Source organism: Brassica napus, chromosome A6 (genome assembly GCF_020379485.1).
Source record: "Brassica napus cultivar Da-Ae chromosome A6, Da-Ae, whole genome shotgun sequence".
In the NCBI taxonomy this organism is placed as follows: Eukaryota; Viridiplantae; Streptophyta; class Magnoliopsida; order Brassicales; family Brassicaceae; genus Brassica; species Brassica napus.
Window position 1 is genome coordinate 9,129,655 of NC_063439.1, and position 22,901 is coordinate 9,152,555.

General features: G+C 39.7%; 6 protein-coding genes and 1 pseudogene across 7 annotated transcripts; 4 read left to right on the plus strand and 3 right to left on the minus strand.

Annotated features, from left to right (window-relative positions):
• The first annotated feature begins 2,143 nt into the window (after positions 1-2,143).
• On the plus strand, positions 2,144-5,239 carry LOC106347338 (wall-associated receptor kinase 5). Of its 2 annotated transcripts, none has more exons than XM_013786858.3 (3): positions 2,144-3,039; positions 3,504-3,689; positions 3,769-5,239. In XM_013786858.3, the coding sequence occupies exons 1-3, from the start codon at positions 2,205-2,207 to the stop codon at positions 4,959-4,961; spliced, it is 2,214 nt and encodes a 737-aa protein (XP_013642312.1). In that variant the 5' UTR covers positions 2,144-2,204; the 3' UTR covers positions 4,962-5,239. The 2 variants fall into 2 exon arrangements, with proteins under 2 accessions (XP_013642312.1, XP_013642314.1); XM_013786860.3 differs by having other exon boundaries at positions 2,804-3,039; positions 3,598-3,689.
• Positions 5,240-6,354: 1,115 nt separating this feature from the next.
• Positions 6,355-8,907, plus strand: LOC106347336 (wall-associated receptor kinase 2-like). Its single transcript, XM_013786857.3, has 3 exons — positions 6,355-7,278; positions 7,364-7,549; positions 7,636-8,907. Exons 1-3 carry the CDS (start codon positions 6,441-6,443, stop codon positions 8,826-8,828), a joined length of 2,217 nt encoding a protein of 738 aa, XP_013642311.2. The 5' UTR covers positions 6,355-6,440; the 3' UTR covers positions 8,829-8,907.
• Positions 8,908-9,137: 230 nt separating this feature from the next.
• Positions 9,138-12,248, plus strand: LOC106347335 (wall-associated receptor kinase 1-like). The gene is made up of 3 exons (XM_013786856.3): positions 9,138-10,401; positions 10,651-10,845; positions 10,954-12,248. Exons 1-3 carry the CDS (start codon positions 9,543-9,545, stop codon positions 12,144-12,146), a joined length of 2,247 nt encoding a protein of 748 aa, XP_013642310.2. The 5' UTR covers positions 9,138-9,542; the 3' UTR covers positions 12,147-12,248.
• A 122-nt stretch (positions 12,249-12,370) lies between these two features.
• Positions 12,371-13,024, minus strand: LOC106347342. Its single transcript, XM_013786864.2, has one exon. It carries the CDS (start codon positions 13,022-13,024, stop codon positions 12,371-12,373), a length of 654 nt encoding a protein of 217 aa, XP_013642318.1.
• A 944-nt stretch (positions 13,025-13,968) lies between these two features.
• Positions 13,969-14,583, minus strand: LOC106347340. Its single transcript, XM_013786862.3, has one exon. It carries the CDS (start codon positions 14,581-14,583, stop codon positions 13,969-13,971), a length of 615 nt encoding a protein of 204 aa, XP_013642316.2.
• A 1,784-nt stretch (positions 14,584-16,367) lies between these two features.
• On the plus strand, positions 16,368-18,758 carry LOC125610271 (annotated as a pseudogene).
• A 1,179-nt stretch (positions 18,759-19,937) lies between these two features.
• On the minus strand, positions 19,938-20,642 carry LOC106347339. Its single transcript, XM_013786861.3, has one exon. The coding sequence runs from the start codon at positions 20,640-20,642 to the stop codon at positions 19,938-19,940; it is 705 nt and encodes a 234-aa protein (XP_013642315.2).
• Positions 20,643-22,901: the final 2,259 nt, after the last annotated feature.

Here is a 22,901-nt window from a genome sequence, read left to right on the forward strand (position 1 = left end):
TCATTACCTATCTGAACCTCTTAATTCCAATGCCTTGACACACAAGAAAAGAGTCTCTTTGGTTTTGCCATTTTGGAGAAATACACCCTCCGTTGATAATATTATCAAGAGCCTTATGCCTACACCGTGAGTTATAATGTCATTTGGGCTGGTAATATCAAGGAAAAAAGAAAGGACATGACAGATAATCGACGGTTGACCATGTTGTGACCAGTGCCGTGCGAAGGTCTACGGGGGCTTGAGGCAAATCTAAAAATGAGGTCTTTTAATAAATTTTTTTTGATAAAAATATAATGTATAGTTAAAAAAAAATTAGCAGTACCATGATTTAAATTAGTAAAGATTAAGAAAAATTAATCACTTAATAGAACTCGTGAGTCTATGATTTATAAGTAGCTCTATAATAAACAAATAACTTTACCATAGTATAAATTAGTGTGAGATGTTAACTTAATAAAGACAAAAAACTAATAGCACTAGAAAAGATAAATTAATGACGAGGTCTATACTGAAAGAAATATATACCTTAATACAAGAAGAGATGGTGATGATTAAATAAAAAGAGACAAAATACATATAGATCAGATCATGTGGGATAATCCGTAAGAAATAAGATGTACAACTTTAAAAAATATATATAGATCATGTATAAAGTAGTTGAAATTTATTTTTCTTTTCTGTTTAGGGATTTTGATATCACAAAAGAGATCTTTCTTTCTAATTTTTGAAAATTGACAATAAAACAAAATATTTTTTTCTGATAAAAGAAAAGAAGAGTAACTGTGAGGATTCAAACTTCAGTTGATAAGATAATGTGTTTACTAAGACCATTATGCTACACAAGAATTTTGAAATTTTGGAGCTCTAAAATATCTATATATTTTGGGGGCCTGAGGCAAAAGCTTTTTTGATAACACATGAAGCACGCCTCTGGTTGTGACCGACCTGATCTCCTCACAGCCAATCATTCCACTAGTCAGATCAAATGTCTTTTGCCGGGAGCCAGATGCTCAGCTAGAGCTAGATGTCTATCACCATATTCAATCCTTCACTTAGATCTAAACCCTCACGGGTTTGTTTTTGGATCTGTTACTTCACAAAACACTTCATATTATGTGAAACTGAAACATATATAAATATTAGACTCGATTTAGTATCTGATGTAGGATTTGTATTGCTTATTTATACTAGCCACCAAAAAGATGGACTTCAACTAGTTCACCAAAGTAGTCCACTGCTCTCTTTTAATATTCTATTCAATTAACCATATAATTAAACATAAATATTAGGTTTGGGTTAAAATCCGTAACATAAAAAAATCCGATCTATTCCCAGTTCAAAATGTAAAAAAATACTCAAATAAATTTTGTAGGGTGTTACAAAGTGTTATTGATCGAACCCGAACGAGTAACAAAAAAAAACCAAAAATTGAAAAAACCCAAAAATTATCTAAAAACCGATCGGAATGTCCAAATTGATAGACAATATAAATATATGAACCATAATTATGTATTTAAAATATTTAATTTAATATTTATTTTGATATAATATCTAAAAATAAATATTTAAAACTAAGTACCTTAAATACCTAATTCTAGATAAATAAATATATTTATATATTTCTTGTGTTTTGCTTTAAAATTTTAGCTTTTACTCCAGGTATACTTTATGTGTGTTTAGGATGTGATACAAATTAACAATAAAACTGATGAGTTATAAATAAACCCGACTTGTACTTACAAATTTACTAGAATGAGACTTAGGGTGTGATACAAATTTACTAAAACCGAAACCAATATGTTATATCCGAACTCGATCTGTACTTACAATTAAACTAGAATAGAACCTCGGGTGTGATACAAATTAAAATCAAAATCCGAAATCCCAATGGATACCCTGCTAAGCCTAATATAAATATCATGAATTTCTTTACCATTTCTTCACGTTTTGAAGATTCCTTGGACCTACCAACCCTTGTTATCTTTGTATACAACCAAAAAAATTATGGAGTCACTACCAAACGTGGCCGTCGGGTTAAGGTACTTAAACGTCTTCCTTGCGTTACACCGAAATGGTCATGACTGTGAAAACGAGTAAAGACAGAAACATCTCAAGACATGAGGTTAATCTCCTATAAAAAATCAAATACCTCAAGGAGATGAGAAAACACTCAAAAGTAAGAAATAAAGAAAGAAAGAGAGAAGATGAACAAGGTGCATGGTCTGTTCTTGGTGGTCATTTTCTCTCTTGCCTATGCACAGCTTGTTAAGTGTCAATCTAAGCCAAGTTGCCAAACTAAATGTGGCAACGTCTCAATCGAGTACCCTTTTGGCATTTCTCCAGATTGTTACTATGCGGGACATAGTACTTTCCTACTCACCTGTAATGAAACAACAAACAAGCTATTCACTGGCAACCTGCAAGTGATCAACATTTCTCACACCGGCGAGCTACGCATCCTCGAGTCTATAGCCTACTCTTGCTACAACAGCACAGATCTGACTGATAGAATTATCTACAACACTACTCTGGTTGACTTCACTCTTTCCAACAAGAACAGTTTCACTGCCGTGGGTTGTAACACTTACGCGGTAATGACCACGACTATTGGAGATCGAAGCTACTCAACTGGATGCTTGTCGTTATGCGATTCCACCACAAAGGAAGACGGGCTGTGTTCCGGTGAAGGCTGCTGCCACACCTCCGTTTCTAAGGGGAGCCAACGTTTCGTAATCAGATCAAGCCGCTTTGACAGCAGTGCGTATGTTAATAACTCTAATAATTGCTCCTACGCCTTTCTTGTCGAAGAAGGTATGTTTAGCTTCTTTCCTTCTCAAGATCTTAAGAATCTTCGAAATGTTACGGAGTTCCCTGTAGTACTGGATTGGTCTATCGGAAACCAGACATGCGAGCAAGCCGGAAACACAAGCATATGCGGTCAGAACAGCGTATGTACCAACTCTACTACTCGAGCCGGGTATAACTGCAAATGTAAAGATGGTTACGATGGGAATCCATACCTAGCCGAAGGCTGTCAAGGTACTATGTTTTTACTTTTTTTTATTTGATAAATACCTTAATAAATAAATTTGTATCATAAAATAATACATAATGAAAAAAAATGATCAAATTAGCATATGTATATCTATAGGATTTATTGGTTAAAAATTAGAGTTTAGATTTTAGAGATGAGATTTAGGGGTTTTGGTTCAGGTCTACAATTTAAAGTTTATTTACTACTTTACTGTATAAAGTTTAAAATAATAATAAAATTTTAAATACATATTTAAAATTTAAAATTATATTAAATATGTTATTCACCAAGAGCAATTTAGTTTTCTAACTCTTTAAATGATATTTCAGACATTTTCTTCCTTATGGACCAGTTTTGTGGTAGAAATTTTATTTTTGCTTTTTAGGAGATTGTTCTTTCTTTTTTATTTTTATTGTTACTTTTGTTCCTCACACATTTTTTGTGCTCTTTTTTTTTTCCCTTGGAACAGACATAGATGAGTGTACTACTAATAGCACTATCCATAGACATAACTGTTCGGGTTCCAGCACCTGTGAAAATATGATGGGGTACTTCCTTTGTAGGTGCCCATCTGGTTTTGACTTGAATGCCACCACCAATGGCTGTATGCGTAAACACAAGCCTGAATACTACGGATGGAGTCAAATTTTTCTTGGTAAGTTCCCTTCACTTGTTTTGGATTCTTTCATTTGGGAAAAAATCTCTCTCTAATCATCTCTGGGTTATGTGATCAGGAACAACCGTCAGCTTCTTGGCCATCCTACTTGTCGTTAGCTGTGTACAACAGAAAAGAAAGCACAGGAAAAACACCGAGCTCCGAAAACACTTCTTTGAGCAAAACGGTGGTGGCATGTTGCGGCAGAGACTCTCAGGAGCAGGGACATCAAATGTTGATGTCAAAATCTTTACTGAGGAAGGCATGAAAAAAGCAACTAATGGTTATGAAGAAAGCAGAATCTTGGGTCAGGGAGGCCAAGGAACAGTCTACAAAGGGATATTACCGGATAGCTCAGTAGTTGCTATAAAGAAAGCTCGGCTTGGAGACTGCAGCCAAGTAGAACAGTTCATCAACGAAGTGCTTGTGCTTTCACAGATCAACCATAGGAACGTTGTCAAGCTCTTGGGCTGCTGTCTAGAGACTGAAGTTCCCTTGCTGGTCTATGAGTTCATCAACAGTGGAACCCTTTACGACCACTTGCATGGTTCCATGTCTAATCCTTCTCTAACATGGGAGCACCGTCTGAGGATAGCCCTGGAAATTGCTGGAACTCTTGCCTACCTTCACTCCTCTGCTTCAATTCCAATCATCCACAGAGATGTCAAGACTGCTAATATACTCCTGGATGAAAACTTAACTGCAAAGGTAGCTGACTTTGGTGCTTCAAGGCTGATACCTATGGATAAAGAGCAGCTCACAACTATGGTGCAAGGCACTCTAGGTTACCTAGACCCAGAATACTACAACACAGGGTTGCTAAATGAAAAGAGTGATGTTTATAGCTTTGGAGTAGTCCTCATGGAACTGCTCTCAGGCCAGAAGGCATTGTGCTTTGAAAGGCCACAGCACTCAAAACATCTGGTGAGCTACTTTGCTTCTGCCACAAAAGAGAATAGGTTGCACGAGGTTATTGATGGGCAAATTATGAATGAGAATAATTATAGAGAGATCCAGGAAGCGGCTAGAGTTGCTGTAAAGTGTACAAGAGTGACGGGAGAGGAAAGGCCAAAGATGAAGGAAGTAGCTGCACAGCTTGAGGGTTTGAGAGTCACAAAAACCAAACATCAGCGGTCGGATGATTATCCTGAGCCAATGGAGATGGAGCATTTGCTCGGTCTTGAAATCTTGTCGGCACAAGGTGAAACCAGCAGCACTGGCTATGACAGCATCAAGAATATAACAAGAACACACGTTGAATCTGGCCGCTGATTAGAGTGTAGGTCACATTCCATTGGATCCTGATCATGTTTCTTTTCTCTTCCTTTATATCCTAGACATTTAAACCATATAGTAAAAGAAATGACATTCAAAAAACCCTCTGTGCTTGAGAGATTCTTGATTCTTCAGATCATTAATCATTGTATTTATAACCCTCGCAAAGGCATCTCCAACCTCACTCTATTTTCCCTTCTAAAATAGAGTTTAGAGTAAAAATGCTTCAATTGTACTATATTTTCTATTCTATAATAGTGTAAACCTATTTATTACTCTGTATATAGAGTAATTTTTTATTTTTTGTCCATCACTCTATTTTCACGCTAAAATAGAGTATCATTGGAGCAACATCCAACTCTATTATAGAGTTACTCTATTTTAAAGAAAAAATAGAGTGAACCATTGGAGATGGTCTAAGTGTCACAATCACTTTTTGGCTCCGAATATTATGATCCGCCTGCCCTACACCGCAGTTAACAATAACTAAAATTTTTACATACACTATATATCTATATGTTTTTATTACTGTATATCACTTGTCCTGTACCGCTCAATCCGATGTTACCATTCGGAGCATATATATAAAGTTATAAACCAAGAGCATAGCTGACTTTTCCTCATAAGTAAGGTCAAAATCATCATTTTTTTCTGAACCTATAATTCCGTTGTCTTGATAGATGATATGAAAGAAAAAAACCACTAAAAGCTTTTGGAGATATACACTCACCGTTGGTCAACTTTTTTGTATGGAGTTGTATGTTTTTTTGTTATAAGAACAGAGCATGATATGATCAGGAGCCTTAGGCCATCATCAGTGGTACAAACTGTTGCAAGGTTTCTCAGCATATGTTATAGCATTTAAAAATAAAAAACCAATAAGAAAACTAACATATCATTCAAGAGTTTCTCAAAAATAACATGTTTAGGTACAAGCTCTTTAAAAAAAAAAAAATTCATATTCTTATATATATTTTATTTACAAGAAACTTTTGTAGATATCCTCTCTGGACCACTGCAGCTGCCAGTCCTACATCTTCACTTATAATGATACTTTGCTTGGTAATATCAAGGAAAGAAGAGAAGACTGATGATAACTGAGGGTTGACGAAGAAGACTTGTACTAGTTGACCAATGTCTAATGGTTTTTCTCTTCAATAATCATATAATTAATCAAATATGACCTGAATTTATTTACCGTTTCTTCAGAGTTTGAAGATTCCTTGGACCTACCAACCGTTGTAATCTTTGTATACAACCAAAAAGAAAAAAATGGAGGCACTGTCAAACGTAGCCGTTGGGTTGGGTTACTTGAACGTCTTCCTTGCGTTACCACTGAAATGGTCCTGTCTGTATAGCTGGATTAGAAAGCGGCTGCGAGTAAAGAGAGAAACATCTCCTATAAGAAATCAAACACCTCAAGGAGATGACAAAAACACTCAAAAGTAAGAAAAAAAAAAGAAAGAAAGAGAGAAGATGAATAAGGTGCATGGTCTGTTCTTGGTGGCCATTTTCTCTATTGTTTATACACAGCTGGTTAATGGCCATTCTTTGCGAGGTTGCCAAAATAAATGTGGCAACCTCTCAATCGAGTACCCTTTTGGCACTTCTCCAGGTTGTTACTACGTGGAAGATCCTAGTTTCCTACTCACCTGTAATGAAACAACAAACGAGCTATTCTATGGCGTCAACATGCAAGTGATCAACATTTCTCACAGCGGCGAGCTACGCTTCCTCAAGTCTCCATCCTTCTCTTGCTACAACAGCACAGATCTGACTGATAGAATTACCTACAACACTACTCTGGGTAACTTCACTCTTTCCAACAAGAACAAGTTCACTGCCGTGGGTTGTAACACTTACGCCTTCATGACCACAACTTATGAAGATCGGAACTACTCGACTGGATGCTTGTCCATATGCGATTCCATCCCAAAGGAAAACGGGGTGTGTTCTGGTGAAGGCTGCTGTCATACCTCCCTCCCTAAGGGGAGCAAACGTTTCATAATCAGATCAAGCCGCTTTGACAGAGATGCGTCTGTTTATGACTTTAATCCTTGCTCCTACGCCTTTCTTGTCGAAGAAGGTATGTTCAGCTTCTCTCCTTCCCAAGATCTTCAGAATCTACGGAATGTCACGAAGTTCCCTGTAGTACTGGATTGGTCTATTGGAGGACAGACATGCCAGCAAGTTGCAAACAAAAGCATATGCGGCACGAACAGCCTGTGTTTGGATTCTACTACCGGAACAGGTTATAATTGCAAATGTAAAGCCGGTTACGATGGGAATCCATACCTTCCAGAAGGCTGCCAAGGTAACTATGTTTTGACTTCTTTCCTCTTTTAAGTGTTAATTGTTTTCCTCACACATTTCTTGTTGCATCTTTTTCCTTGGGACAGACATAGATGAGTGTACTACTAGTAGTACTATCCATAAACATAACTGTTCAGATTCCAGCACCTGTGTAAACACGATGGGCCACTTCCTTTGTAGTTGCCCATCTGGTTTTGACTTGAATGCCACCACCAATGGCTGCATGCGTAAACACAAGCCTGAAAACCATCCATGGATTATTATTGTTCTTGGTACGCCTCCCTCACTTGTTCTTGATTTTATCTTTTTGTAAATTAATTAAAACGACTCTCTAATCATTTATGGGTGATGTGATCAGGAACAACCGTCGGCTTATTCGCCATCCTGCTTGTTACTATCTGTGTACAACAGAAAATGAGGCACATGAAAAACATTGAGCTCCGGAAACAATTCTTTGAGCAAAACGGGGGCGGCATGTTAAGGCAGAGACTCTCAGGAGCAGGGCCATCAAATGTTGATGTCAAAATCTTTACTGAGGAAGGCATGAAAAAAGCAACTAATGGTTATGACGAAACTAGAATCTTGGGTCAGGGAGGCCAGGGAACAGTCTACAAAGGGATATTACCGGATAACTCCGTAGTTGCTATAAAGAAATCTCGGCTTGGAGACAGCAGCCAAGTAGAGCAGTTCATCAACGAAGTGCTTGTGCTTTCACAGATCAACCATAGGAACGTGGTCAAGCTCTTGGGATGCTGTCTAGAGACTGAAGTACCCTTGCTGGTCTACGAGTTCATCAACAGTGGCACCCTTTATGATCGCTTGCACGGTTCCATGTCTGATTCTTCTCTTACTTGGGAACACCGCCTGAGGATAGCAGTGGAAATTGCTGGAACTCTAGCATATCTTCACTCCTCTGCTTCTATTCCAATCATCCACCGTGATGTCAAGACTGCTAATATTCTCCTGGATGAAAACGTAACTGCAAAGGTAGCTGACTTTGGTGCTTCAAGACTGATACCTATGGATAAAGAGCAGCTCACAACTATGGTGCAAGGCACTCTAGGTTACTTGGACCCAGAATACTACAACACAGGGTTGCTAAACGAGAAGAGCGATGTCTATAGCTTTGGGGTAGTCCTGATGGAACTGCTCTCAGGCCAAAAGGCATTGTGCTTCGAAAAACCTCAACAGTCAAAACATCTTGTGAATTATTTTGCTTCAGCCATGAAAGAAAATAGGTTGCACGAGGTTATTGAAGGCCAAGTGATGAAAGAGAATAACCAGAGGGAGATACATGAAGCTTCAAGAATTGCTGTTGAGTGTACAAGACTGATGGGAGAGGAGAGGCCAAGGATGAAAGAAGTAGCTGCACAGCTTGAGGCCTTGAGAGTCGGAAAAACCAAACATGAGGGGTCGGATCAGTATAATGAGCCAGAGGTGAATGAGCACTTGGTCGGTGTTGAAATGTTATCAGCACAAGGGGATACTAGTACCACTGGCTATGACAGCATGAAGAATGTGACAAGATTACACATTGAAGCTGGGCGCTGATATATATTTGTCCGTCCAGCTCTCACAAAATCACTTGTATCTCTTTTGTTTGTGAAAAAAATAAAGTCATTTATTTTTATGCTTCCTCTTATGTCCTCCAAAACATTTTTCTAAAAATAGAGTATCAAACATCAAGTTCAAGAACATGTATGCTTCGAGAGATTCTTGTAGATAATAAATAACCTTTTTTTTTGTATGGTCTGCAGCGTCTGCCAAAGTCATCAGATTAACAGTCTATTGTCAAGTTCTGTTACCGATTAGACTGCAATTTTCATATTTGAAAGATAATATGGTCACGTTAGAAAATTCCTAGTAACTATATCAACCAGCTTAACCTTTGAATAGTAGGAAAATAAAGTCACTGTTAACAAAACCAAATTGGTTTCCTCATAGTGAGGAAACTAACAAGATATCAAAGAAAAGATGAAAGGATTGGTACCTGAAGTTGTCACTATTAGACCTAATAAAAGGGACACGTAGGGATCTTTATATGGGGGAGATGACTCAGATGAAGCACATTATAATGTTCTCCTTTACGTGTTACATTTACATTGGCATGGTCTTGTTGAAATTTATGCTTGCAATTTCTGGGAAAATGAGTGAAGATATCATTTCATGTACATGGGTTTCTTATAAGAACAGGCCTCAAGTAGATGAGAGAAATTAAACTCAAAAGAGAAACACAGATAGAGAGAGAGAGAATAGAGGTAGAAGATGAAGGTGCATGGTGTGTTCTTGGTGGCTGTTTTCTTCTACCTTACGTATACACAGCTGGTCAAGGGGCAACTTCAACCTCACGAAGGTTGCCAAACTAGATGTGGTGAGGTTGAAATCAAGTATCCTTTTGGCATTTCTTCAGGTTGTTACTATCCTGGAGATGATAGTTTTAATATCACCTGTAAGGAAGATAGGTCATACGTGTTAGGCCACATTGAAGTGACAAAGTTTACTCACAGCAGCCATCTACAAGTTCTGCTTAACCGATCCTCTTATTGCGACGACGAGCAAGGAAAGAAAAACATATCCGTTGACAGCAATTATGATCTGGGTAATTTTTCCATTTCCACCAAAAACAAGCTTACTTTAGTAGGATGCAATGCTTTGGCACTGGTGGCCACTTCTGGAGATAAACCTTACGCAACTGTATGCATATCAGCATGCGAATCTCTACCAGCGGCAGATGAAAAATGTGACGGTGAAGGTTGCTGCACAACAGATATCTTTGACGAATGGGATAACTATTTTGTCGAAATTGGATCAACTCGCTTGCGGTTGCCGAACCAGGCTTCAGTGCATCATTTTCATCCTTGCGTCTACGCCTTTCTTGTCGAAGGTGGTAAGTTTAACTTCTCTCCTTCCCATGATCTTATGAATCTGCGGAATAAGACGACGTTCCCTGTGTTACTGGATTGGTCTGTTGGAAACCAGAGCTGCCAGAAAGTTGGAAACACAAACATATGCGGCGAGAACAGCGTATGTGCCAACTCTACTAATAGAAGAACCGGGTATATATGCAAATGTAAAGATGGTTACGAAGGGAACCCATACCTTTCGAATGAACACGGTTGCCAAGGTACTAATTAAGTAGTACTCTTTTCTTTTCGATTCAAACTATAAGATGTTTTTAGATTGTATTTGATGATTCAAATTAAAGAGTATTAAATTCATATTATTAAAAGCAACTTATTGAGTCAGAACATAAGGAGTACTAATATCTTTGAAACATAAGGAGTATTCATTTCCTTTTTCTTTCTTTTGATTGTTAATTGTTTTCCTCATACATTTCTTGTTGCGTTGTTGGCATCTTTTTCTTTGGGGGCAGACTTCAACGAGTGTGCTACTGGTAGACATAACTGTTCAGATCACAGCACATGTAAAGACAAGGTTGGAGGTTTCGAATGTGAGTGCCATTTTGGTTACCACTTCGATACCACCACTATGAGTTGCAAGTTAGATACCACCACTATGAATGGCAAGCGCAAGGGTATAGACTTTAGATGGCCTATGATTCTTATTGGTAAGCTTCCCTCACTTTGTTTCTTAAGTATTTACGCTTGCAGCTCATAATTAATCATCCTGCTTAGATGGGCTATGATCAACTCACTCCTGTGATGTTTGTGATCAGGAAACGCCATTGGCTTGTTGTTCATCCTGCTTGGCGTTACCTGTATGCAACAGAAAACAAAGCACCGGAAATACAAACTCCGACAAAAATTCTTCGAGCAAAACGGCGGCGGCTTATTGGTACAGAGACTCTCGGGAGCAGGGGCATCAAATGTTGATTTCAAAATCTTTACTGAAGAAGGCATGAAGGAAGCAACTAATAGTTATGAAGAAAGTAGAATCTTGGGCCAGGGAGGCCAAGGAACAGTTTACAAAGGGATATTGCCAGACAACTCAGTAGTTGCTATAAAGAAAGCTAGGCTTGGTGGAGACCGTAGCCAAGTAGAGCAGTTCATCTACGAGATGCTGGTGCTTTTACAAATCAACCATAGGAACGTTGTCAAGCTCTTGGGCTGCTGTCTAGAGACTGAAGTTCCCTTGCTCGTCTATGAGTTCGTATCTAATGGCACCCTTTACGACCACTTGCATGGTTCCATGTTTGATTATTCTCTTACATGGGAACACCGTCTGAGGATAGCAATAGAAGTCGCTGGAACTCTTGCATATCTTCACTCCTCTGCTTCTATCCCAATCATCCACCGTGATATCAAGACTGCTAATATTCTCCTGGATGAAAACTTAACTGCAAAGGTAGCTGACTTTGGTGCTTCAAAGCTGGTACCGATGGATAAAGATCAGCTCACGACTATGGTACAAGGCACTCTGGGTTACCTAGACCCGGAATACTTCACCACAGGGTTGCTGAACGAAAAGAGCGACGTTTACAGCTTTGGGGTAGTCCTCATGGAACTGCTCTCAGGTCAAAAGGCATTGTGCTTTGAAAGGCCAGAATACTCAAGACACCTGGTGACTTACTTTTCTTGTGCCACAAAAGAGAATAGGTTGCATGAGATTATTGACAGCCAAGCAATGAACGAGTATAATCAGAGGGGGATCCATGAAGCTTCACTAATTGCTGTTGAGTGCACAAGACTGATGGGAGAAGAAAGACCAAGGATGAAAGAAGTAGCTGCAAAGCTTGAGGGCTTGAGAGTCACGGAAACCAAACATCAGTGGTCGGATCGGTATAATGAGCCAGAGGTGAATGAGCACTTGATCTGCGTTGAAACCATATCAGGGCAAGGGGATACAAGTAGCACTGGTTATGATAGCATCAATAATGTAGCAAGGTTGCACATTGAAGGTGGCCGTTGATATTTTATTAGTCTTTTTTTTTTAATGAACATTGTCATTTATTTTATTATTTCTCTGCTCTATTGTCTATTTACATTGATGAACATTTATGCTTTTGACTGATTCTTGTATGTCCTCAAATCTGAGATATCACTATGGTTACAAAAAGAAATTAAAGAAACCACACAAAAAGACACATAATGTGATGATCAACACCGACCTCCTTCTTAGTTTCTTCATCTTTATCATCTTGTGGAGTTCATCAAAGATTCTGCTTGGATAGTAAGAGCGTACGCTTGGTCAAGAGACGGAGGAGGACTCATGGCCATGATTTGCCTTCTCAAAAAGCTTAGATCTTTGTTCAAACCCATCAGAAACGCGTAAAGCTGCTCCTTCTCTCTCACCTCTTTGTCTCGTTCCGACATCTCGCACGCAGTATCATATTCCGACAGCTCCATCCAAACACTATTCAGTTTCCCGAAGTATCTCGCAACCGAGTCGCCATCTTGCCTCATCAGATCAATTCTCTGACGAAGCTGTCGGATCCTCAACTCGACGCTTGGAACGAACATCATACGGAGATCATCCCAAGCTTTATGCGCCGTGTCTGCGTAACGCACGTAGTCTTGTAAGTTTTCGCTCAAGGAACTCATCATCCATAACTTGACCCTCGCGTTGCACACTTTCCATGGTTGATATAACGGCGAGGAAGGCTCAGGTAACACGACGGTACCGTCAACGAACCCTGTTTTGTTCTTGCTTCGAAGGAAACCGAGAAAATGTTTCTTCCAGGTGAAGAAGTTGTCTTCGTCTTGGTTGAGTATAACCATAGGGAGATTTTCGTCGGGTTGATAATCTGGATCCACATAGTAGGGAGATTCTGGATCGAGTTCGGCCATTGTCACTGTTCTCTGAGCTCTGTATAGTGTTTGTTTATCTTTTCTAGAGATTTGCTTTTTATCTCGCTACTGTTGGTAAAAGATAATGATTTATATATTCCAAAGTAACTACTTGGGTTTAACTGGGCCTTGGACTTCTCTTTCTAAACACAAAAGATTGTATTTTCATTCACATGAAAGTAGAAACCATCTCAAGTGACCATATGATTTCTTGTGTGTATTTCTTGGTGATATTAACACACTAAGTTTGAGTTTCATTCTTGGATTACGTTTTCATTACCAGTGGCATCTTATCTCCACTTGCACGGATACATGTTTGATCTTTCTATTACATGGGAAGACCACCTGAGGATAGCAGTGGCAATTGCTGGAACTCTTCTCTGCTTCTATTCCAATTATCCACCGTAATATCAAGACTGCTAATATTACCCTAGAGCTATAAACTGACTTTGGTGTTTCAAGGCTGATACCGAAGTATAAAGAGCAGTTCGAAAAGAGTGATGTTTATAGCTTTGGGGTAGTCCTCATTAAACTGCTTTGTGGCCAAAAGTTCATGTGCTTTGAAAGGCCACAGCAGTAAAAACATCTGGTGAGTTAATTTTCTTGTGCCACAAAAGAGAATAGGTTGCATGAGGTTGTTGACGGCCAAGTAATGAATGAATATAATCAGAGGGAGATCCAGGAAGCTGCATGAATTGATGTCGAGTATACAAGACTCATGGGAATGGAAAGGCCAAATATGAAAGAAGTAGCTGCAGAGATAAAGGATTTGAGAGGCACACAAACCATACATCAGTGGTAAGAACAGAATCCATCACTGCAAGGTGGTATTATTCAAGAAAAAACATAACAAGAAACACAGAGCATAAAACATAACACATGAAAACACAGATTTATAAAAAAAACATAACAAAAACAAAGAGTTGTTCGAGAGAAAACATTCTTCAGCATCTTGACGAGCTCATCCTCAATTCTGCTTTGTAAACCAAAGAGTAGGCTTCCTTCAACGAAGGAGGAGGATCCATGATCATGATTTGAGTTCTCACAAAGCTTAAATCTTGATTCAAACCCATCAGAAACGCGTAACGCTCCTCCTTCTCTCTCGCCTCCTCGGCACGTTTCTTGATCTCGCACCGGCAACCACCACACGCACACTCCGGTAAGGGATCATACTCCCAAAGCTCCATCCAAGCGATCCTCATCTTAGCGAAATATCTTGGCAACGAGTCACCATCTTGTCTCAGCGTCGGGATCCTCTGACGAAGCTGGTAGATCTTGAAGTCCACGCTCGGTACGAATATCATACGAAGATAATCCCAAGCTTTATGAGCCGTGTCGGCGTAACGCACGTAGTCTTGTAGGTTTTGGCTCACGCAGTTCATCATCCAACACTTGACCCTGGCGTTGCACACTTCCCATGGTTCGTATAGCGGAGAGGAAGGTTCCGGTATCACGAAGGCGCCGTTGACGAAGTCGGTTTTGCTCTTGCTTAGAAGGAATTGGAGAAAATGTCTTTTCCAGATGAAGTAGTTGTCTTCTGCTTGGCTGAGTATAACCATTCCATAGGGAGATTTTCGTTAGGTTGATAATCAGGATCGACGTAGTATGGAGATCTGGGATCGAGTTCGGGAGTCATACTTTCCGCCATTCTCTCTGCTTTTTGAGCTTTGAATACTGTTGGTTTAGACTTTCTAGGGTTGCTTTTTATCCCGTTACTGTTTGAAAAGATAATAATATAAAGTCCTAGTAAATTCATACGATTTTTGAAAATAAGAAAAAGATCCGAAAGAGTTGGGTTTAAGTAACAGAGCCTTGGGTTCTCCTCAGCCCAAAATATTAATTAAGGACTGCCAAACCAAAAGCTGATCCTAGTTTCAAGCAATACAAGGGCGAAGAGTTAAGCAAATGAATAAAAGGACTATGAGCGCAAACAAAAAAGAATGAAATGAGAGAGTGTTCAGGAGGAGGTCCAGTTAAACCAAAAGAGAATAGGCTTGGTTAAAAGAAGGACAAGGTTTCATTAGCATGATTCGTACCATCCTTTGCCAAGTTCTCTGTCCAACCCCATCAGATACGAGTATCACTAGCTATATGATAGAATCAAGAACGTAGCAAGGTTGAACATTTAAGCTAGCCGCTTGTTGGAGGATGGACCGCTGGTCCATTCGCGAATTGGATATTGGAGGAAAAGCCCAGCAGAGACCCACGTTGAAGGAAGGACGTTCGCGGCGCACGCAACGAACAGAAGCCTAGGACATGTAGCCTGCACCGACCGCCAATTATAGACAGAGTGCTTACGCAAGCGATAAGGTGATGATGATTACCGAACCAACTACCTGACATACAACCACTACGAAACAGCAAAGACGCAGGGTATAAATAGAGAAGAGCAGAGAGAGAAAAGACTAGAGAGATAAAGTAGAGAGAAATCCGAGTTCGTCTTCACAACTACGAATTCTTCTTTTGTATTTTTTGCTTCGGCATTTTGTAAACACTTCATTAAACAAAACTTCTGACCCCATTAATCATTCTTATTTCTTGTTTAGTCTATAAATCCCTTGTTACTGGATTTAGGATTCAACACCGCTGATATTTAGTAGTCAGGGCTCTGTCAAATCACAGTGTGGCTGGCCGAAGATTTCATACTGACATTGAGATACCATTTTGGTTACAAAACAACACAAGATAAAAAGAAATTAAACTCTCAGATTTATAGAAAAGCATTAGACAATAAAAGAGAGAGAGAGTTGTGATGATTGTTCAAGCGAACACATTCTTCAGCTTCTTCTCTTTATTAACCAGCGCGTAGGCTTCATCTTTATATTTATTTTATTTAAGAAACACTTGTAGATATCCTCCTCTGGACCACTGCAGCTGTAAGCTGCCCTTAGTCCTAAATCTTCACTTATAATGACACTTTGCTTGGTAATATGATATCAAGGAAAGAAGAGAAGACTGATAACTGGGGGTTGACGAAGAAGACTGACTTGTACTAGCTGACCAATGTCTAATGGTTTTTCTATTCAATAATCATGTAATTAATCAAATATAGCCTGGATTTATCTACCATTTCTTCACATTTTGACGATTCGTTGCACCTACCAACCGTTGTAATCTTAGTATACAACCAAAAAAAAATGTAGTCACTTGCTAACGTAGCCGTTGGGTTGGGGTACTCGAACATCTTCCTTGCGTTACAACTGAAATTGTCCTGTCTGTATAGCTGGATTAGAAATGCTGCGAGTAAAGACAGATACATCTCCTATAAGAAATCAAACACCTCAAGGAGATGAGAAAACACTCAAAAGTAAGAAAAAAAGAAAGAAAGAAAGACAGAGAGAAGATGATTAAGGTGCATGGTCTGTTCTTGGTAGCCATTTTCTCTATTGTTTATTCACAGCTGGTTAATGGTCAATCTCGGCGAGGTTGTCAAACAAGATGTGGCAACGTCTCAATCGAGTACCCTTTTGGCATTTCTACTGATTGTTACTATGCCGGACAAGATAGCTTCAACCTCACCTGTAATGAAACAACAAACGAGCTATTCGCTGCCAACCTGCAAGTGATCAACATTTCTCACAGCGGTGAGATGCGCATCCTCAATCCTAGATCCTACACTTGCTACAACACAACAAATGTGACTGAGGGAACTTCCTACAACACAACTCTAAGGAGCTTCAGCCTTTCCAACAAGAACAGGTTCACTGCCGTGGGTTGTAACACTTACGCCTTCATGACCACAACTTATGACAACAAGAACTACTCGATTAGATGCCTGTCCATATGCGATTCCATCCCAAAGGAAAACGGGCTGTGTACTGGTGAAGGCTGCTGCCATACCTCCGTCCCTAAGGGGAGCAATCATTTCATAATCAGCTCAAGTCGCGTTGACAGGGAAGAAGGTATGTTTAGCTTCAATCCTTGCTCCTACGCCTTTCTTGTCGAAGAAGATATGTTTAGCTTCTCTCCTTACCGAGATCTTCAGAATCTTCGGAATGTTACGGAGTTCCCTGTAGTACTGGATTGGTCTATTGGAAACCAGACATGCAAGCAAGTCGGAAGCACAAGCATATGCGGTCAGAACAGCGTATGTTTGGACTCTACTACAAGAACCGGGTATAACTGCAAATGTAAAGCTGGTTACGATGGGAATCCATACCTTCAAGAAGGTTGCCGAGGTAACTATGTTTTAACTTCTTTTTTCTTTCTTTCATTCTTCTTTTGAGCGTTTATTGTTTTCCTCACACATTTTTTGTTGCATCTTTTTCCTTGGGACAGACATAAATGAGTGTACTAATAGTAGTCCTATCCATAGACATAACTGTTCAGGTTCCAGCACCTGTGTAAATACTATGGGCCACTTCCTTTGTAGTTGCCCATCTGGTTTTGATTTGAATGCCACAGCCAATGGCTGTATGCGTCAACACAAGCCTGAAAACCATAGATCGATTATAATTGTTCTTGGTAAGCCTCCCTCACTTGTTCTTAATTTTATCTTGTGTGAATTAAAACGAGTCTCTAATCATTTATGGGTGATATGATCAGGAACAACCGTCGGCTTCATGGCCATCCTGCTTGTTGTTGTCTGTATACAACAGAGAATGAGACACATGAAAAACATTGAGCTACGGAAACAATTCTTTGAGCAAAACGGTGGTGGCGTGTTGAGGCAGCGACTCTCAGGAGAAGGGCCATCAGATGTTGATGTCAAAATCTTTACTGAAGAAGGAATGAAGGAAGCAACTAATGGCTATGACGAAAGTAGGATCCTGGGGCAGGGAGGCCAGGGAACAGTCTACAAAGGGATATTACCGGACAACTCCGTAGTTGCTATAAAGAAAGCTAGGCTTGGAGATTGTAGCCAAGTCGAACAGTTCATCAACGAAGTGCTAGTTCTTTCACAGATCAACCATAAGAACATGGTCAAGCTCTTGGGCTGCTGTCTAGAGACTGAAGTTCCCTTGCTGGTCTATGAGTTTGTAACTAATGGCACCCTTTTTGATCACTTGGACGGTTCCTTGTTTAATTCTTCTCTTACATGGGAACACCGCCTGAGGATAGCAATAGAAGTCGCTGGAACTCTTGCCTACCTTCACTCTTCTGCTTCTATTCCAATCATCCACCGTGACATCAAGACTGCTAATATTCTCCTGGATGAGAACTTAACTGCCAAAGTAGCAGACTTTGGTGCTTCAAAGCTGATACCGATGAACAAAGAGCAGCTCACGACTATGGTACAAGGCACTCTGGGTTACCTAGACCCAGAATACTTCACCACAGGGTTGCTGAATGAAAAGAGTGACGTTTACAGCTTTGGGGTAGTCCTGATGGAACTTCTCTCAGGTCAAAAGGCATTGTGCTTTGAAAGGCCAGAGTACTCAAGACACTTGGTGAGTTACTTTTCTTGTGCCACAAAAGAGAAAAGATTGAATGAGATTATAGACAGCCAAGTAATGAACGAGTATAATCGGAGGGAGATTCAGGAAGCTGCACTAATTTCTGTTGAGTGCACAAGACTGATGGGAGAAGAAAGACCGAAGATGAAAGAAGTAGCTGCAAAGCTTGAGGGCTTGAAAGTCTCGGAAACCAAACATCAGTGGTCGGATCGGTATACTGAGCCAAGGGTGAATGAGCAACTGAGCTATGTTGAAACCATATCAGCGCAAGGGGATATGAGTAGCTCTGGTTATGCATCAAGAATGTAGCAAGGTTGCACATTGAAGGTGGCCGCTGACATTTTATTAGTCAAAGCTCAGTCAAAATCACATCTAAGTCTTTTTTTTTTAATGAACATTGTCATTTCTTTTTTATTGTTTCTCTGCTCTGTTGTCCATTTACATTCATGAACATTTATGCTTTTGACTGACTCTTGTATGTCCTCAATAGTCATGTTCATGGTTCCCCCTGAATATTATTTCAATACAAATCAGAAATACCACTATGGATACAAAAGAAACACAAAAGAAAGAAACACCAGAATTTAAAAGAAAGCACAAAAAGACAGATAATTTGATGATGATCACGGACCTGCTTCTTAGTTTCTTCAGCATCTGGTCTTCATCTCTCTCAGCTTTGTATACTGTTTGTTTATATTTTCTAAGGGTTGTTTTTCTATTCAGCTACTGTTCGTAATGATAATATGATTTTCTATATTCAAAAGTAACTACTTGGGTTATACTTGGCCTTGGACTTCTCTTTCTAAGCCTAATACCTGATAGTAGAAAGATAGAAACCATCTCACCCATATGATATCTTGTGTGTATTGCTTGGTGACATTAACACACAGAGTTAGGTGAATATGAGTTTCATTCTTGAATTTCATTTTCATTACCAGTGGCATCTTATCGATCATATGCATGGTTCCATGTTTGATCTTTCTCTTACATGGGAACACCATCTGAGTAAATTGCTGGAACTCTTGCCTATCCTCACTCCTCTGCTTCTATTCCAAGTTTTTCTGGTGAATTTTCATAGAGATAAGCAAATGAATGAAAGATGTGATTTGAATATGAGCGCAAACAAAAAGAATGAAATGAGAGAGTGTTCAGGAGGAGGTCCAGTTAACCAAAAAGAGAATAGGGTTGGTTAAAAAAAGGACAAGGTTTCATTAGCATGATATGATTCGTGTCGTGCCATCCCTTTGTCAAGTTCTCTGTCCAACCCCATCAGATACGAGTAGCACTAGCTACAATAGGATCAAGACCGTAGCAACGTTAAACATTTAAAGCTAGCCGATGATACTTAATAGTCACGGCTCTGTCAAAACTCACATTGAAGCCGGCCGCTGTTTTTATATTGACATTGAGATACCATTATGGTTACAAAACAACACAAGATAGAAAGAAACACTCAGATTTTAAAGAAAAGCATTAAACAATAAAACAGAGAGAGAGAGAGTTGTGATGATTGTTCTTCAACCAAACATATTCTTCAGATTCTCCTCGTTATTAACCAGCGCGTAGGCTTCGTCCAGCGAAGGAAGAGGATCCATCATCATGATCTGAGTCCTCACATATCCTAAATCTTCATCCAAACCCATCACAAACGCGTAACACTCCTCCTTCTCCCTCCCCTCCTCCGCTCTTTTCTTCACCTCGCAACGGCAGCCACCACAGGAGCACTCCGGCAAGCGATCGTACTCCCTCAGCTCCATCCAAGCGCTCTTCATTCTCCCGAAATACCTCGCCACCTCGTCACCATCTTGCCTCATCGCCAAGATCCTCCGACGAAGCTGGTTGATCTTAAAATCCACGCTCGGGACGAATATCTTCCGGAGATCCTCCCAAGCTTTACGCGCCGTGTCCGCGAAAGCCGCGTGGGCTAGTAAGTCTTCGCTCACCGAACTCATCATCCAAGACATAACCCTCGCGTTGCACACTTCCCAGGGTTGATACAACGGCGAGGAAGGCTCGGGGATCTCTACGGTACCGTCGACGAACCCGGTTTTGTTCTTTCTTCGAAGGAATTGGAGGAAAAGATTCTTCCAGGTGAAGTAGTTGTCGTCGGCTTGGCTTAGTATAACCTTAGGGAAATTCTCGTTGGGTTCGAAATCTGGATCGACGTAGTAAGGAGATCTGGGATCGAATTCGGGAGATAGGCTCGTGGTACTTTCCGCCATTGACACTGCTCTCTGAGCTTTGTACACTACTTTCTAGGGATAGCTTTTTATCCCGCTACTAATTTGAAAAGACGATGACAACTAGCCGTTATATGATTTTTATCCGCTACTGTTTGAAAAGGTACTGACAATCAATGTTGAAATGAAAAACAATTAATTTGTAGGAAAGCACTAACAAATTTTGTTTTATATGATGTATAAATTTTCCTTTGATCAAAGATATAAAGAGAAAATTACTAGAATGTTACACATTTTATGATTTATTACTAGAATGTTGTACATCTTTGTTTTATTACTAGAATGTTTTCTCTTTCCTATTAATTTACAATAAGGGACTTTTGTTATGTTTTATTTTCTGAAACTAATTTTTAAGATCAAAGCCACATCAGTTATTAAAAATCCACATCACATCAGTTATTTTCTGAAACCAAACCGTCTCTATCACTATCACTATCATACATACGGTTTTGTCAAAAAAAAAAAAAAAAAGAACACGAAGAACTGTGTTGTGTCGAAGAAGGAACCGCAAACCGAAATCCTCTCACCCTTCGAAACCCTCGTCGACATTGTTCTTTACTTCCTCGAACTCTCTCTAACTCTCTGTCGTTGAACTCTCTATAACTCTCTGTCGTTGAACTCTGTCTCGTCGGAGTTTTTAGAAACCGTCGTCTGTACGAAATCGCCTTCACCGCATTCTCATCAACGAGTTCATCTTTTCCGGTAAGATGTCGCGACGTTATATATTGTATTTTGGTTGAGTTTGTGGGTCAGTTATATATTGCGACTGAGATTGTTTGTGTTTTGGTTGAGGCTGTGATATGGGTGTGTCGAGGTTTTTGTTGCGACTGAGTTAGGGTTATGTTAACTGTGCTATGGGTTTGTCGAGGATTTTGTTGTGTCTGAGTTAGGGTTATGTTGCGGCTGAAATATGTGACTGTCTAGGCTTTTGTTGTGTCTGAATTAGGGCTTTTTGTTGTGGCTGAGTTATGGTTATGTTATAACTGAGTAATTATTATGTTATGGCTGAGTTATGGTTATGTTATAACTGAGTAATTATTATGTTATGGCTGAGTTATAGTTATGTTATAACTGAGTAATTATTATGTTATGGCTGAGTTATATATATGACCTAATATATTTTAATATTATTGTTGTGTTATATGATCAGATGGATGTAAGTCAAGTCGAACCACGTGATTACCCTCCAAGACTTTACCCTTCTAACCTAGAAGGTAAAGATATTAATCATAATTTCCGTGCAGGACATTTCCCCCACATTAAAGAAACAATAGGATTCGATGTGTGGGAAGAACTAGTGAACTCTCCCATTGGAGTAGTTGCTAGGCTACTTTCACGCGAAAGCATTTGGTCTGGTAGGACCGTACACTATCTGCTATGTAGACAGCTGCGAGTGCATAAAAAGGAGATATGGTCTGTTGTGGTTGATGATGTTATCAGGTTTAGCTTGCTCGAGTTTGGTGAGATCACTGGGTTAAACACAGGTCCATTGCCAACAGAAAGTTTTGAACCTGATCAATACAAAGAGTTTTGGGAGGAGTTGAAGGTGCCGCTTGGGATGGGACCCAAGTATGATGAGCTGAAGGCAGCATTAGAGTTCTGTCCTGGTTGGAGTTTTGAAAAGCGTAAGTGGTTGGGGATGTTATTTCTTCAAGCCATGGGACTGTACTGTTTGCATCACAATTCAAGGATACCCTTTCAAAGTGCAATAAGGGTATTCGACGATGAAGCCATGAGGTCGTATCCATGGGGTCGGACTGCATACGAAGTTCTTGTTGACTCTCTGAAAACACTGTCTCCAGATGGAAAGTCATACACAGTAAGCGGCATGAAGGACGTTTTATTGGTTTGGGCGTATGAGTCCATCGTCTGTTTCGGTGAGAAGTTTGGGAGAGTGGTCAACAATGAAGACGTTCCTCTTTTGCGATGGGGTGGAAGGCGTACACGTTCAAGTTTTGATACTGTCTTGTCTGACGAAATCAAAGATCATGGCGAGGTAATGTTTAACTGCTACTTATACGACTGAGTTAACAGCTACTTAATGGTTGAGTTTATTTTATATTGTTGCCGAATTAGTCTATTTGATGGCTGAGTTTATTTTATATTGTGACCGAATTAATTTATTTGATGGCTTGGTTTTGTGTTATTTGATGGCTGAGTTTATGATAAACTGGTGTTGCAGGTCCGTTTGAGGAGAATGGTTATGAAGGAGTCAATTGAAGAGATGTTTCCTGTATGGTC

Excerpts from the sequence above, each read along its gene's own strand:
- LOC106347339 (XM_013786861.3), bottom strand. The coding sequence starts at position 20,642 with ATGGCGGAAAGTACCACGAGCCTATCTCCCGAATTCGATCCCAGATCT.
- LOC106347335 (XM_013786856.3), top strand. The coding sequence starts at position 9,543 with ATGAAGGTGCATGGTGTGTTCTTGGTGGCTGTTTTCTTCTACCTTACG. Across the intron at positions 10,402-10,650 it reads GAATGAACACGGTTGCCAAG|ACTTCAACGAGTGTGCTACT; the intron begins GTACTAATTAAG and ends CTTTGGGGGCAG. Across the intron at positions 10,846-10,953 it reads ATGGCCTATGATTCTTATTG|GAAACGCCATTGGCTTGTTG; the intron begins GTAAGCTTCCCT and ends GTTTGTGATCAG.
- LOC106347342 (XM_013786864.2), bottom strand. The coding sequence starts at position 13,024 with ATGGCCGAACTCGATCCAGAATCTCCCTACTATGTGGATCCAGATTAT.
- LOC106347336 (XM_013786857.3), top strand. The coding sequence starts at position 6,441 with ATGAATAAGGTGCATGGTCTGTTCTTGGTGGCCATTTTCTCTATTGTT. Across the intron at positions 7,279-7,363 it reads CCTTCCAGAAGGCTGCCAAG|ACATAGATGAGTGTACTACT; the intron begins GTAACTATGTTT and ends TCCTTGGGACAG. Across the intron at positions 7,550-7,635 it reads ATGGATTATTATTGTTCTTG|GAACAACCGTCGGCTTATTC; the intron begins GTACGCCTCCCT and ends TGATGTGATCAG.
- LOC106347340 (XM_013786862.3), bottom strand. The coding sequence starts at position 14,583 with ATGGTTATACTCAGCCAAGCAGAAGACAACTACTTCATCTGGAAAAGA.
- LOC106347338 (XM_013786858.3), top strand. The coding sequence starts at position 2,205 with ATGAACAAGGTGCATGGTCTGTTCTTGGTGGTCATTTTCTCTCTTGCC. Across the intron at positions 3,040-3,503 it reads CCTAGCCGAAGGCTGTCAAG|ACATAGATGAGTGTACTACT; the intron begins GTACTATGTTTT and ends CCCTTGGAACAG. Across the intron at positions 3,690-3,768 it reads ATGGAGTCAAATTTTTCTTG|GAACAACCGTCAGCTTCTTG; the intron begins GTAAGTTCCCTT and ends TTATGTGATCAG.